This window comes from Protopterus annectens, chromosome 13.part0 (genome assembly GCF_019279795.1).
Source record: "Protopterus annectens isolate FY-2018-M chromosome 13.part0, PAN1.0, whole genome shotgun sequence".
Lineage (NCBI taxonomy): Eukaryota > Metazoa > Chordata > Ceratodontiformes > Protopteridae > Protopterus > Protopterus annectens.
In genome coordinates this window covers 147,385,013-147,401,356 of record NC_056747.1, presented here as the reverse complement: position 1 = coordinate 147,401,356, position 16,344 = coordinate 147,385,013, and the positions used below count along the sequence as shown (strand labels likewise).

Below are 16,344 nucleotides of genomic sequence, written 5' to 3'. Positions count from 1 at the left end.
TTATGGTCTTTCCAACCAGCTTCGATCTTCCCAACTGGATTCACAGGTTTCTTAACTGGACCTTCAGATTTTCGAGCTGTTTCCCTTACGTTTCGTATTTTACCCAAAGGTAATTCTGCAGTATGTCTTATTGCTGGAACCAGATAACCCAAATAACAACTGCCGGACCAATTCTCAGGTAACCATTTATATGCCTTTTTCCCACAAATAAAATAACAGTTTTCTACTTTAGTACTAATACGTATCAGCCCTGCATGAAACATTTTCTGATCTATAACTGACAATTGTTTAAACAAAGCAGGGTTTTGTCGTACTTCATTCAATGTTGTTTTCATTGTGCTCAAATATGAATCATAGTTAGTATTACAAACAGTACCTCCACTTTTAACTTCAATGTAACACTTGTAGGATATCGTAATATTACAATTACTCCATCCTACTTGGAGGGTATCGTTTTTAAAAAAGCACACAATTCCCTTTTGTGTAACAGGTAAAAATAATGCTATTTTGTCTTGTGATCTCACAGTTCCTGTGTCGAAAAGTAAATTCTCCCAAGTCTCATTTATCCCCAAAGGGACAGCGGACGTTATCAGTCCTCCATATGCTGTTGGTATAGCTGTACAAACCCAGCAATTTGAAATGTTCATAGTCTCTGCATACACACGTTTCATGGCCAGGTATGTGTTAAAATTTGGATGCCAGTCTATAGACGTTTCATCACGCCTTCCCACTTTCACTTGTGTGGTTGTGTGTAGGATGAACCACAGCAAGAGAAAAATTATCACAATTACAGTTAATAAATGTACACACAACAAAATGATTATGCAACATCTCTGGGGTTGATCTAAACTTCTCTTCGCTTTGCTTTTGGCCATCTCGGTCTGGTTGTGTATCAGTCTCAAAGTTTTTATCAAGTTGAAAGTTCTTTACCGGTTTACAATGCGTCAAATGAACCCAGGACATCCTCTCAGCTACTCTGACTGCAGTAGGCGTTGCCAATAGAACCTGGTACGGACCTTCCCACTTTGGACTCGCCCAGTTTTTCCTTTTCATCACTTTCAGCCAGACCCACGACCCTGGGGCCAAGACTGCTTCCACCGTTCTGGTCTGTTCCTTATCTGAAAAAGAGTTAAACTGCAAAACAGATTTATTCCTTAACAATTTTTTCATATATGCTGCTAACGAACTGTTAGCCTCCTGCTCTGCAGGCATGAGAGCTTTCCACTGAGGCACATAATATGCTCTCCCAAAAAACATTTCAAAGGGAGTCAAACCCTTTACATTTGGAACCGTTCTCATACTCAGCAGTGCTGAAGGCAGACAGTATATCCAATTCTTTTGGGTTTCCTCTACTAGCTTCCTAAGCTTACTTTTTAGGGTACCATTGTACCTTTCCACCAGTCCTGCTGACTGTGGGTGGTAGGCACAATGGTTCTTTAAGGAGATACAAAAAAATCTCCCAAGCTGGTGAATCGTCTGATTCACAAAATGTGTGCCATTGTCACTATAAATCCTCTCCGGAATGCCAAATCTAGGGATTACTTCTTTTATCGGGGCTTTTGCCAATGTTGCTGCATCCGGGTTTTTGGTTGGAAAAGCTTCTACCCATTTAGAAAACATGTCTACAATAACTAAACAAAACTTCTTCCCTTCACATTTATTCATTTCTATAAAATCCATACAAATAGTATGGAACGGGTATGGTGGTATAGGAAAACTTCCTTGCTTGGTTTTAAATGCTCCTTGTGCATGGTGCTTGTTACAAGTATGACAAGCTGCACAAAATTTTTTTGTGTAGTTTATGTATCCATATGTTTGGAATATTCGATTTACTAACTGTACCATCCCCCCTGTTGAGACATGGCACTGCCCATGGCTCAACAAAGCTGCATATCTAAATAAATTAGACGGCAATATCGTTTTCTTTCTTTGGAAATGTACAGTCCATTCTCAAAAATTGCACCTCGTTTTACCCATTTTTGTTTTTCTGCTTTTGTAGTAAGCGTCTGCATTGTTTTTAACATGTCTAAATCTAAAATCTCAGAGGGTTGTAATTCCTCATTTAAAAGTAAAGTTTCTGAGTCTGAGGCTGCTTGCTTTGCAGCTGCATCAGCTCGTGCATTACCTTTTGAAATCTTATCCTGTTGTTTTGTATGAGCTACACATTTACAGATAGCTACTTTGGTAGGTAACTGAATAGATTCTAATAGCTCCAAAATAAATTGCGCATGATTAATAGGTTTTCCACTGGATGTAATCATTCCTCTATTTTTCCATTGTTGTGCAAATGCATGTACTGTAGAAAAAGCATACTGACTGTCAGTATATATGTTTACACACTTGTTTTTTGCTAAAGTACATGCTCTCGTCAAAGCTATCAACTCTGCTGCTTGTGCAGATAAGTTGTGTGGTAAGCATTGAGCTTCTAAAATTTCAGTGTCTGTAACTACTGCATATCCCACCAGATTCTTCGCTGTAGGACCCCTTCTGCATGAGCCGTCCACATAATATGTCACCTCAGCATTATCCAAGGGCATATCTGTAAGATCTTGTCTAGGTAAAGCTAACTGTTCAATTTCCTGCAGGCAGCTGTGTGGTGTGCCCTCCGCAGGAGTTGGAAGTAATGTTGATGGATTCAATGTCGTACATCGTTCAATTGTCATATGAGGTTGGCTCAGCAGTATAGTCATACATGAAAGATGTCTAGCAGGAGAAAGGTATGCCATTTTCTCTTGTAGTAAAATTATTGCAACTGCATGAGGCACCCTCAATGTGAGAAGGTGAAATAACACCACTGAGGCCGAAGCCTGTACTGCCATTGCGGCTGCAACTACTGCTTGTACACAGTGAGGCAAAGATCGCGCCACTGGGTCTAACTGTGATGAATAGTAAGCTATGGGGCGTTGCTTGTCCCCATGTTGTTGCGTCAATACTGACGTCATGTACCCTTGCTTACAATCTACGGTCTGAAAAAAACGTTTGTGATAATTTGGAAGTCCTAAAACTAATGAAGAAGCTATCAACTGCTTCAACCTGCAGAAAGCCATTTCTGCTTCTGTTGTCCATTGTAAAATATCTTGTGCTGCCATTGGTGTCTTATATATCAAATCAGTCAGTGGAGCAGATTCTAAAGCATAATTTGGTATCCAGCTCCGACACAAATTAGTTGTACCTAAGAAAGACATCATTTCTTTCTTGGTTGTTGGTTTGGGTGCTTGCAAAATTGCTGTTTTTCTTTCCTCATCTAGTATTCTACCTTCATTGGATATTACATATCCCAAGTATCTAACTTGTTTTCTCCAAAGTTGTAACTTACTTTTGTTTACTTTGTGTCCTTGTATTGCTAAAAATTTCAATAATGCTACAGTATCCTCCCTGCACTGCTGCTGGGTGGGAGCTGCTAGCAAGATGTCATCTACATAAAGTAGAATTTGACTACCTCCCAGTGGGGTAAACCCTGCCAGGTTGCTAGCCATTTCTTGTGCAAATATTGTTGGGCTCTCACAATATCCCTGTGGTAGTCGAGTATATGTATACCTTTTACCCTGAAATGTAAATGCAAACCAATATTGACTATCAGGATGTATAGGTATTGAAAGGAAAGCATTGCTAATATCTACCACAGAGAAATACTTATGTTGTGGTTCTAAATCATTTAACAAGGTATGTGGGTTTGGCATCGTAGGTGCTCTAGGTATTACTGCATTATTTACAGCTTGTAAATCTTGTACCATCCGCCATTCCCCATTTGCTTTTTTTAACAGGAAATAGGGGTGTATTACATGGTGAATCAGGAGATTCTACCAGTACTCCTCCTTTGAGTAATGCTGCTATTATAGGCTTAATTCCTATTTCTGCATCCTTTCTCAAAGGGTATTGTCTTTTCTGTGGTCTAAAAGCTGACTTTGGGGTAATTGTAACTGGTCCTGCTGTTCGAATAAGTCCTACATCTGACTTGCCTCTTGACCACAGAGTTGTTGGAATTTCACACAAGGCCTTTTCTTCTAATAAACATGCTAATCAGCTGTCCTCGCTAGATTGCAAGTGTACAGCTGGATGTGTCTGTGTCAACCAATTCAGTTTTTGTTTTTGTATCCCTTGTCCTGACAGTTCTAAATCAGTCTGTTTCTCCCATCTTGTTACTTTTTCTCCTAAGTCTGCCCATTTAACACTTTTGTTCTTTGTCAGGCTGACATGTGGCAACCGATTTGATCTGTACAATGCAAGGAATTCTTGAGGTAATGAACAGCTAACTACACTGTTCCCCTCTGTATCCCAGTACAAAGTTTGCAAAACCAATCTAGTTGCACGATTTCTAAACAGTTCTTGCTCATACTCTCTATCAGGTCCTGGTGTAGTACAGTAGTATAGAGTACAGTGTAACAAATGCTGTTGATCAGTGTCAAGGGAGGGGGCTTTACTGATGGCTACGTTCATCAGTTCCTCGGTCACTGCCCCTGGACCAGTCGTGACTAGGTCCTGGCTGTACCAATAAAAGGTTTCACCCTCCGATCGCACTACAAAGGTATCCATTTGTCTCTGTGCCAACATACCTTGTACAGTTGGAACTACTGCTATGCCAAATATCTGCATAAGGTCCCTGCCCAATAGGTTTACTGGACACTTTGCAGAAACAACTACTTTACTTCTCTGGGTCATACCTGAAAAACAGGGTCAGTTATTGCTATATCATGGGAGAGTGGCTCTCTGTATAGCTGTCCATTTGCTGCTTTTACTAATGTATAATCAGGTGATTCGGAATGTTCTGGTAACTTGGAGGGGTGTATCAAAGTCCGTGATGCTCCTGAGTCGCACAGGAATTTGACTTCCCTTCCCTCCACCAGAAGTGTCACTTCTGGTTTTGTATCTGCTAGGTAGAGCTCCAGGCTCAACAATGCTAAATCTAAAATTTCATTTCCATTTTCGTCTAAGTCAATTTGTACTTCCTCTACTCCTTCTACTACATTGGTATTTGTCTTTTCTATTCTAGCTGTTACTGGTGATTCCTGACTTTCATATGATGTATCCTCACTATCATATAGTCAGTCCACAACCACTTTATCTTCCGTCGTTGCTTTCTTATTTTGTTTACAGTCCCTAGCTAGATGCCCTTTCTTTCCGCACTTGAAGCATTCACCTCTCTTTTTCCTGTCTTCAAAATCTTCTGATCGTTTGTCAGACTGCTTGTTTCCCTGGGCATTCTTCTTGCCCTTTTTACCTGACTGCAATACAAATACTTCAGCTCCATCTTCAGCAGTGAAGACTTGCGCCTTCTTTTTCTTTTTATTATTAAAATGTCTCTCAGCATGTCTAGCGTATTCGAGTAAGGCTTGTAGCCTCCCTGTTCGATGATCTATCATATGCTTCGTAATGAAGCTACTAATAGGTGCAATGCAACCTTTCAAAAATGCATTTTTTAATTGTTGTTCATACGAGGAATCAGTTGCTTGGTTCTCGGGAACCGACATACCGCTATGATTATTAAAGCATTCTAATAATCTAGCATAATATCCATCTATTGTCTCATTTTCCCGTTGTATGCATTGATTAATGCAAGTCCAGTCTGCTCAAGGTTTCCATTTCTCAGAGATTCTGTCTGTCAGACCTTTCACTCTGTTGTCTAACTCTGCATCACTATGTGGGAGTGGCCTAAGTTCTGCATTACGAGGATTCCAGGTACCACAAATCATGTGCCAATCTGGACCTATAATTTGTCTTACTACTTTTTCTACTTCTTCCCCATTCAAGTGGTAACTTAACCTCATGCCTTGTAAATCTTCTAAAAATTTCGTAAAATTAACTTTCGGATGGGGGATTCCCTCAGTAGCCTTACGGATATCTTCCGGTTTCCATGGTCTATATACTAAGAGTGTTGGATCCTGCCCTTCCTGTCCTGCCTGAGGATTTGGAACTTCTATAAGTGGGCATATTTCTTCCTCACTCTCATCCTGTAGATTTCTCTCTATCTGGTATAATTCTGTGTCCCTATGTGTTTTACGTGTTCGGGACCTAGTCTCAATAGGATCTCTAACAAATGGTTGTGGTCTTACTGAAACTTCAGGATAACGCGGAGGCGGACCAGCCTGTCCACTCGCTTCATATCCTGAAAAGGGTAAGGGAGGGGGCAAGGAAGGAGGAGGAGGCACTGTAGCTATTACCAAGTTATTATCCTCTTTGTCTAAAAATAATGTTTTGGAATTTTTAAGCTTCTGTTCCCTACGATTTTCTTCCTCAATCCACCTGTGTGCTTGAGGTATGCCTAGTTGGCGTTGCTTTTTTACCTGACCTCCTGCATCAGATTTAAGCTGTTTAAGGAGTTTAACTAGTGTAAGTTTATCTAGTTTACCATCAAATTCATATTTGTTAACCCATTTCGTATAATACCTAACATTATCAGCACGCTGTAATTGCATGTATTTTGCGTCTTCGGTTAGGGGCGGATCTCGCGAGGTTTTAGTGCACTGATTACCCATGTCAAAGAAAATGTTACGTAACCCTTTTTCATCACGTGATGTCAATTTCTTAGTTCCTGTTTACAGTTTATCTAGAATAACTGTCTACCTTATTCTGTTACCCTGATCTATGACAAAATATACAGTACTTCCTTTTGTCCCTGATCTGCAAAACAAATCTTGACAATAATATACTGAAGGATCAAAAAAATGGAGCCAGCAAAAAGTGACTGAAAATAATATAATGTTAAATATAAAACATCACAGCAAGTACAAACATACCGGTTTCGGCTGGTAAATTACACAGCCTTCATCAGTGTATGAAAAAACATTTACAATACATGCTGTTTAAATATACAATAAATGGATACCATTGGTGAACTACTTATAAATATTCATTAAGCCCGGGGGAAAAAAGACCACCCAGTTTTATTATCCACTTTTTTTCTTTACAATTTAGAATATTGTGCCAACCAGCTTTGTTTCTCCGATCACCTTGTATGACATCAATAATAGTGAACATGAATTTGGCAGTTGGATGTATCAACTGGTGTTTGTATAAAGCGTTGGTCATCTTTTGTTGTTTAATATTACTATAATGTTCTGAAATACGTAACCTAATGCACCTAGAAGTTTGCCCAATGTAGAATGCACCACAATTACATGTGGCCAAATAAATAGCCCAATCACTACTACAATTCACAAAAATATTTAAATCAAAAACCTTGGCGCAATTTCTACTAGAGAACTCCTTAGTGGTGCATATATATTTACAATTCACGCAGTGGCCACAAGGGAAACAACCACGCAAGCTATCTCCAGAGATAGTTGTCTGAATCATATTACTGAGCTTATTGTCCCTAGTTTTGTAATGGTTAAAATAAGATTTTAAATTTTTGCCATTCCTGTAAGAGAACATACATTTGTCAGGGATAATCTTAGCGACTTCTGGGTCACATTGTAAAATATTCCAATGTTGCTGTACAATCCTAAATAAACAGTTGGTATTACGTCCATAAGTTGTAATAAGTCTTAATGGTTGTGATGGTATATTAGACTTGTCCTTGTACTGAAGCAAATCAGTACGTTCCATATTGTTAACCTGACTTTTTGCAACTGCAATAGTTCCATCCTTATAGCCCCTTTGTTTAAATCTTTGGGTAAGATCATTTTGGTTCATACAAAAGGTGGATTGTTGTGAACAGATACGTTTTGCTCTGATGAATTGAGACTTTGGTATATTCCTAGCTATGTGTGGAGCATGATAACTAGAGGCATGTAACAGGGAATTGTATTGTGGGAACTTCCTATGTATCTCTGACTCTAATGTCCCATCAGGAAGTTTATGTATTAACACATCCAGAAAAATTATATTGTGGATGTCATGTTGTTCAGTAAAACATAAACCCCATTCGTTGTTATTCAAATACTGAACAAATTCCTGTAATCTAGACTCAGTGCCCCTCCACACCAGCCATACATCATCAAGGTAACGTCTCCAAATGTCCATATCCGGAAGAAAAATGTTTCTGGTAGAGTCATAAATAAGCTTGGTTTCAACATAAGCCATAAAAAGGTCAGCATATATAGGGGCAAAAGACGCCCCCATAGCCTTACCTTTAGTTTGCCAGAAACATGCATCCTTATAATAGAAGACATTACAGGTGAGAACATAATGTCTTTCTGTAAAGTTACTTCTTAAAGGTCTCGTATCAGTTCGAATACAATAGCAGATTCAGACTTTAAATTTACCTCTTTGTTCACTGTTTCACTTTCCCACCAGCTGTGTTCTTATCTTACAGGGACAAATTACTACATCAGGAAAGGAAGATTCAAGGACAAGTTATCTTATCAGGAAGAAGCGGAAGATTTACACATTTTAATTTCCTGACCCAGCAGATAATCACTTATGAAAAGCATAACATTAAGCTTGCTGAGCTGGCAGCTGCCAGGGTCAGGGGTCAAAGCACACTGCAGTTTCAGAAGCTACATGCATTTACACATGAATTTATCCCTTCTGTTATATGATTAATAGAATAAAATGCATTATAAACTACCTTGCTTTTAAACTAGCATTTCACATATATTTAAGTACATATTTTTCTAACAATGATAATGGCAGATTTGTAGTGTTAAGGCCTAGTGCCAAGGGAGGAGGATTACACTGGCATGTATTAACATTCCACATAAAACTGCTGGAATGGAGCTTAAGAAAATTATGGAAGAAATACACAGTTTTCAGCAAGGAATATTACTTATAGAGGGGGGATGGAACTTGATTTGCAGCAGTAAGGATGTGTCTGGGGGGCTCAGAAAGGAAATATAACAAAGGAGGGTAGATTTTTGAAGAAATGTATGAAAATATTTGGCACAGAAAATGTGAATTCAGTAATAGGAGTTGAGTGAGTCAACGTATTCCCCAAGATGATATAAAAGCTGGGCTAGGCCGGACAGAATTTACATTTCACAGGAACATGTACTTTTAATTGAAGGTCTTGATACCCACCCGATAACTATTTCAGATCATGCATCAGTAATAGCTAAAATAAAAACACAGGGTAGCGAAATAAAAATGAGACATTGGCGCTTTACAACCTATCTGTTGAAAAGAGAGAAATAGAAGGAATAGGTAGTGGAGATTATTCAGGAGCTGTTAGGATAGAAATTTCTTCTGAAAATGTAGCTAAGGAGTGAGATAAAATTAAGGTGGAGTTTAAAAATAGGGTGGAAATTAAAAGAAAAGGAGCTACGGTTAAGAATTAAGAATTATTTAGAGTTGCTGACAAATATGAATGTATTGCAGAATAGGGGGAATCTCAGAAAAAGAAGAGGATCAACTGCGGAATGCTAGGCAGAAAATAAGGGGATGTTCTTCATTTTTCACTGTTGCAGTCATCACATTTGGGTTATCTGCTTGCAGTAGCCCTCAGTCGGCCTAATTAACAAAGTCTTGGGTACTGCGTCGGTTGCTGTCCCTTCTTCCATGACGTCAGGGGTATAGAACATGCAGCTGACACCATTACATCAGTCTTTCTTGCCGTGCGGTGCCCGAAGCAGAAGCAGTTCGCAAGTGCCAGTCGGCCGACTCCTGAAATTTTTGTTTTCGAGTTTCAGAACCGAAGTCTTAAACTAAAAGCTAAGTACCCCATTGAGGAAACTTTTTCTTGCTCTAAACCGATGTCAGTAAAAATAAATAATTGCATTACTTGTGGAAAGCATATACCTCATAAAGATTTTAATTCGTACTGTATTCCTTGCCCTGACCACGACGTACCTCGCTGTCGGTTTTTGTGCCTTATTTAAACCACAAACTATCAGTCGTCTGTATATTTACGCTTCAAAATACTTTGGTGCTCGGTTCAGTTATCCCGTTATGTCTTCAGTAAGCCATCCAACTACCGACATTCCGAAAAAACGCAAAGATAAAGACAGAGACAGGTCGCAGAGGTCCAAAGCTGCCAACGACGCTTCTCCTAAGCCAGTCACCAGTTCGCCGGTACTCAGTGAGGCGCTATCGCAGCCCCTGATACCCGCTACTTCACATTCATAGGCCTCTACTGAGACCCATTTGGAGTCCGGTATGCCGCGAGATGCTTCAACTGTGGAACCTGCGGATGTCTCTATCTTGGATGGGTATGGAGCCGCTGTACAGGCACTGGCTTCTGAGGGTGTATTCAGGCCTACTGACTTGTGTATTAAACTGACACCATCTTCTTCAAGGCCTAAAACTCGAACCATGCCTAGAAAACTGACCCCCAGACTGCATGGCCAGGCCTCTGTGCATAAAAAGAAATAAGAATGGCTGAAGACCGTATTATTTTAATCAGGGGAAGCCAACCTTCCCCCTCTGAGACCTTAGGACTGAGTTTACTTATGATACTTCTGATCAGGATTCAGAATTTTCTGTTTCCTCTGTTGATCAGGATTTACCCTTATCTACCTTTGAGGATTCTGATGCTGAGGACTCTATTCCCTCTGCATCCCCCCTAGAGGATTTTTCTTTTGGTGAAACCTTGCGTACCCTCAGGGAGCATTTTTGTTGGGAAAGTTAGGATTTCTCTGATTCAGAAAAGAGGCTTAGGGATTTCTTACTCCTGCCCCAGCACAGGCCTTTAGCCATACCTCCTGTACTAGACATTGTTGATGATGCCTTTTCAGAATCTAGCTTGGCGCCCCTGACTCTTTACCTCCTGCTCCCAGAAAACCTGATAGATGTTACAGGGTCCCTGACTTTCACAAGTTCCTTTTTAAAAATCCTACTGCGTATCCTGAGACCATTTCACAGGGACCCAAAGGCATTAAAGCTACTACTGCCAAAAACCCTACCCCCTCTGATAGAGACTCCAGGGCGATGGATAGATGGGGTAAGAAGGTACACAATTCTGCAACTTTGGCCATTAAGGCCTTAAACTGCCAGTTTCATATGTTAAAGTATCAGCAGCATATTATTGGATTGCTTAAACAGTGTAAATGATGTTGATTCCTGATTGTGCTGAAAGTAAGGATTTACAGGATTTACTGCATTCAGCTGAACAATTTGGAAAACATACTTTGCAGTTGGCTTTGATTCAATAGGGGCATCTTGCAGGGCTGCTGTAACTGGGTCTGTACTTAGAAGGCATGCTTGGCTTAAGGAGCAGTCCTTGCCAGATCATGTTAAAGCAAAATTACTGGATGCTCCCTTAAACCAGGACTGCCTGTTTGGCAACAAGGCAGAAGAAGTTCTTAAAAAAAATGGAGGAAAAAGCTAAATCTATGCAAACTGTTAAAGATTTTTTTACAAGTACTACCTCCAAGGTTTAGTAGGCATTGGTCTTCCAAGAATTGGTCCTTTCCTGCCTCTTCCAGACCTTCTCAGTCCAAACCCAGAGCCAGCAGAGCTCTCAGGCTTCAGTCCCAGGGTATGCACAGGACTAAGCCATGGGCGGCCTCCACTTCCAAGTCTGGGAGTAATAAAACACCTCCCTATGGTAAACTGTCTCAATGACTTCTTTTTAAAACTGCCAAACACTTCTCAACTGACTGCCCCTTTGGGGCGAAAGATTGCTCTTCATGCAAAGAACTGGGAACTCATTACCCAGGACAAATGGGTCTTAAATATAGTGTCACTGGGATGCAGATTTCACCTCCACATGTTACCAACACCAAACAGGTGGCCAGATCTACCCCCAAATCAGTGGGCAGTGGCCCAAAAGCAAGTATTTTCTCTCTTAAGCATGGAGGCTATTCATTTCGTACCAGAAGAGAAAAAGGGACAAGGTTTGTACTAGAGACTTTTCCTGGTACCCAGAAAAGACAATTCATGGCATCCTATCCTGGACCTGTCTACTCTAAACACCTTTTTGATGATTCCAAAATTCAAGATGCTGACTCTTCACCAGTTGCTCCCTGTGCTAGGCAAAGACGCCTGGTTGGCAACACTAGATTTAAAGGAAGCATACCTGCACATCCCAATCAGGGAATCTTGCAGAAGATACCTACGCTTCAAAGCAGGCTACATGCACTGTCAGTTCTCTGCACTGCCCTTTGGCTTATCTACTGCGCCCAGGGTATTCACAAAGTGCCTAGCTCCAGTCATTGCATTTTGCAGGCAAAGAAATATTCAGATATACCCATACCTGGACGATTGTCTAATTCAGGCAAAAAGCCAGGGCATACCTTTGAATCATCTGACCTTTGTACAAAGGGTGCTGACTTGTCTGGGGTACACCATAAACGAAAAGAAATTACACCTGGTACTCTGTCAGCAAATTATATTCCTGGGAGCAAGCTTGAATACAACTTCTCAGATGGCTTTCCTTACGGCAGAGAAACAATTTCATTTGACAACCTACTTCAAACAAGTGGCCACAAAAACCCTGCTCTCTGCAAGGCAAATACTACAAGCCTTGGGGTTCATGGCCTCCTGCATTCCTCTAATTCCATATGCAAGACTGCATATGAGGAAACTACAATGGTATGTAAAAAGCCTATGGTGTCAACATTCTTGGGATCTAGAAGCAATGATTCCTATAATACCTTGCCTACGCCTAGAGTTCCTTTGGTGGGTAGAGGCCTGCCACCAAAACAAGGGACTACCATTCACACTACCTGCCGCCAAAACTCTAACAATAGACTCATCAGACTATGCATGGGGGCTCATCTGGCAGGGAAGTACATTCAGGGCAAATGGAACCCAAGTCAAATGCACCTGCATATCAATCAAAAAGAAATGTTAGCTGTACAGAATTCTCTGATAGCCTTCAAGGACCACATTCTTCCAGGACAATTAATAGTAAAGACGGACAACACCACTGTTATGTGGTACATAAGCAGGGTGGTACACATTCTTACCCCCTCTGCAGACTAGCCATGGCATTGTGGGACACAGCCCTGAGCTACCAAGTGCATCTACAAACTCAGTTCCTGCCAGGATAACTAAATACACTGGCAGATGAACTAAGCAGAAACCTGATGGACCCACACGAGTCGAAACTCGAACCAAGGATTTTCAACATGTTGACAAGCAAATGGGGGAGCCCAGATATAGACCTATTTGCCTCCCCCCAGAACTATCATGGACAAATTTTGCACAAGGACTCCCCACAAACAAGCTTCAAAAGTGGATGCCTTTCCTCCTCTGCCTCTGCTCTCCAAAGTACTACTAAAGATCAAACAAGACAAACCAAGGACAATTTTGATTGCACCAGACTGGCCACGCCAACACTGGTACACCCCCTCTTGCGCAGTGTGTCACTGTTGGCCCCCATTGCACCTGCCCCAGACTTCCTACCCTATTGTCTCAGCAGGAGAACCAGATTCTGCACCCTCAGCTTCAAACACTGAACCTAGCAGCCTGGCTAATTACCTAATCCCTCCTTTACCATCTCCCAATTAACCAGTGTTGGCTATCATAATACTAGAAAATCTTATGCTGAAAAATGGAAAAGATTCTGTGCCTGGAACCAATCTCAAGGGACGAGTACAGCAGTGCCCAATTTACCTCAGATTTTACAATACTTAACTGAGACACTTCACAAGGGCCTGTCTTTCTCCTCCATCAAAATTCATGCCTCAGCCATTTCAGCTCATTATAACACAGAACCCCCCCCCCTTCTCTCATCCACTGCTCAAGCAGTTCCTCAGAGGGCCAAAAATTTACGACCACACAGGATAGCTCCAACTCTAGCCTGGGACCTTAACTTTGTATTGGAGAAACTCACTCTTCCCCCTTTCAATCCAGCTGCTACTGCAGACTTAAAATTCCTTTCTTGGAAAACAGCTTTCCTTTTAGCAATCACTTCAGCAAGAAGGGTATCTGAATTACAGGTCCTTATGGCAGTGGAGCCTTTCATCATCTTTCATGCGGGGACAGGGTGTCCCTCAGGACCAATCCCTCCTTCATGCCCAAGGTAGTATCCAGTGTGGCTCTTAATCAGTCCATTAATTTGCCATCCTTCTTTTCCAATCCACAGAACAAAGGGGAACGGATACTGCACTCATTAGATGTACACAGACAACTTAGATTCTACTTGGACAGGACTAAACCTCAAAGGAAATCTGATCATCTGCTGGTGGCATTTGCTGCAGGGGCAGAGGGGAAGGCTATTTCAAAGCAAACCATTTACAAATGGATAGGCCATTGCATTAATTTCTGCTACAAGCACCATGGAAAACCTCATTTCTGCTACAAGCACCATGGGAAACCTATCCCACAGGGGATCAGACCCCACTCAACCTCTACAGCCTTTCTCAGAAGCGTCCCTACCAGGGACATCCTAGAAGCTGCTACCTGGAGTTCTGTACATACTTTCACCAAGCATTACCATCTGCCAATTTTCTCTAAATCCAGAGCTGGATTTGCCACTACAGTCTTGCAGGGCTTAATAGCTGGTCCTAATGCTCTCTAACTTCCTCCTCCCTTCCTTAGCTTTGGGAATCTACCCAAATGTCATGACTGCAACAGTAAAACATGAAGAACATAGTACAGTTGTGTACACTTACCATAAATGTAGATGTTCGAGTGTATTCACTGTTGCAGTCCTGGTTTCCCTCCCTCCGGCCCCCTTACTTCTTTTGGCTATACCTTTACTCTCCTTTACTATGCTCAAAATGTTTTTGGTGTATTTGCTTTTTTGTTCGCGGCATAACCTTGTATATTTATAGATTTAATTGCTTCGCATTAGGAGGGCACCTGACATTTGGGGCAAGAAAAACTGATGTAATGACATCGGCTGCATGTTTTATACCCCTGATGACCTGACGTCACAGAAGAAGGCAACTGATGCAGGACCCAGGACTTTGTTAATCAGCCCAACTGAGGGCTACTACAAGCAGATAAACCAAATGTGATGACTGCAACAGTGAATACACTCGAACGTCAACATTTTTGGTAAGTGTACACAACTGTTCTACCTTGTTAATGTCGAGCCTAGAAAGATTGCTGTTAACCAACTTTTTTTTTTGATAACACTAGATCACAAAAACTTTTAGCACAAAGACTCAGGCAACAGAAAGTAGAAAGGGATGTTGACAAACTTAGGAAGCCTATAACAAAGAAGATAGATCTTTTAGAGGTATTAAAAATATTTCAAAATTCTTTGAGTTTCTGTAAAGCAGAGAAATATGAAAATCAAGAAAAGATACAAATGGAAATGTTTGTGGAAAAATTAAATATGGCCAGGTTAGAGGTCGAAGGCACTCAACTGCTATCAGTTAGAATAGAAGGAGATGAGATAAAAATTGTGATGTATAACCAGTCTACGGGAAAGTCCCCAGGAATAGATGGTATTCCTGTCGAAGTTTGGAAGCTGGGAAGGAAAAAAACTAATAAAGATCTGGAAGGTTTTGTTTAACAATATCGTAAGAGGAGAAATACCACCGTCTTAGAAGAAAGCAGTGGTAGCTTTAATACCTAAAGAGTGTAAGGATCCATCAGGTCCAGCTTTACATACAGGCCCATTTCAATACTAACCCATGATTATTAAGTGTTCATGTCTATAATAGCTAAAAGAATGGCAAAACTAATGCCAAAACTGATAGAAATGGATAAGTGTGGTTTTGTAGAGGGGAGGCAAACATTTGACAACATTAACAGAACATTGATGATGCAGAGGGAAGCAGAATGTAAGAAAATACCATTGTTGGTGGGTTTTTATGCAGAGAAAGCATTTGACAGAGTAAACTTGGACTTTATGAACAGGCCAATGAAAGCATTTGCATTTCCTAAAAAAATGTAAGGTTGTTTAGGAGAATATATGAGGGATCAGAGGCAAAATTTTAAGTGGGTGGGGTCCTCTCTGATAATTTCTGCTTGAGCAGAGGAACCAGGTAGGGGTGTCTTCTTTCCCATTTATTATTTGCACCATATTTAGAGCCATTGGCAAAGCAAATAAGGCACTCAGAAAATCTTGGATATAATTGGGATGGTTATCAAGATAAGCTGGCTTTATTTACAGATGATATTTTGTACCTGACAAAACCAGAAAAAGACATTACAGTGTGGAACATTTTGAGACTGATCTTTTTGGGATACAAAATTAATGAAGCTAAAACTAAGGCAGCAGTGGTAAATTGTGTACCCACATATGAACTGGTTCAGGAATACCCATGTTTATGAGGACATGATAAAATGTTAAGGGATATGGATTAAAACTTATTCTAGTGTGGCAGCTAAGGATATGTGGAAAGAGTCTAAACAAAAAAATACAAAATTTGATAAAATGAAAGCTTTGTTATATGGATAGTAAGATACAAGCAGTTAAAATGTTTTTAGTCCCTTTAGTTTATACACAGGATGTTTAAAGACATATGCAGGTAGGTGCATGTGTGAATGGGTGTGCCCTCTTTGAAGGTTGGGCGTCGGGCTGGCACCATGGCACTGTAAAAATCATCTCCCAATCATTAGCAGACT

The 16,344-nt window shown here is 40.7% G+C and overlaps 1 protein-coding gene across 1 annotated transcript in view; it reads left to right on the top strand.

Moving 5' to 3' along the window:
* EPS15L1 (epidermal growth factor receptor pathway substrate 15 like 1) overlaps positions 1–16,344 on the top strand; it is a 3,892,050-nt gene that overhangs the window by 988,191 nt on the left and 2,887,515 nt on the right. The window contains exon 6 of the mRNA XM_044090736.1: positions 9,931–9,955. Coding sequence (XP_043946671.1) covers positions 9,931–9,955 — 25 coding nt within the window. The remainder of the gene's footprint in view (positions 1–9,930; positions 9,956–16,344) is intronic.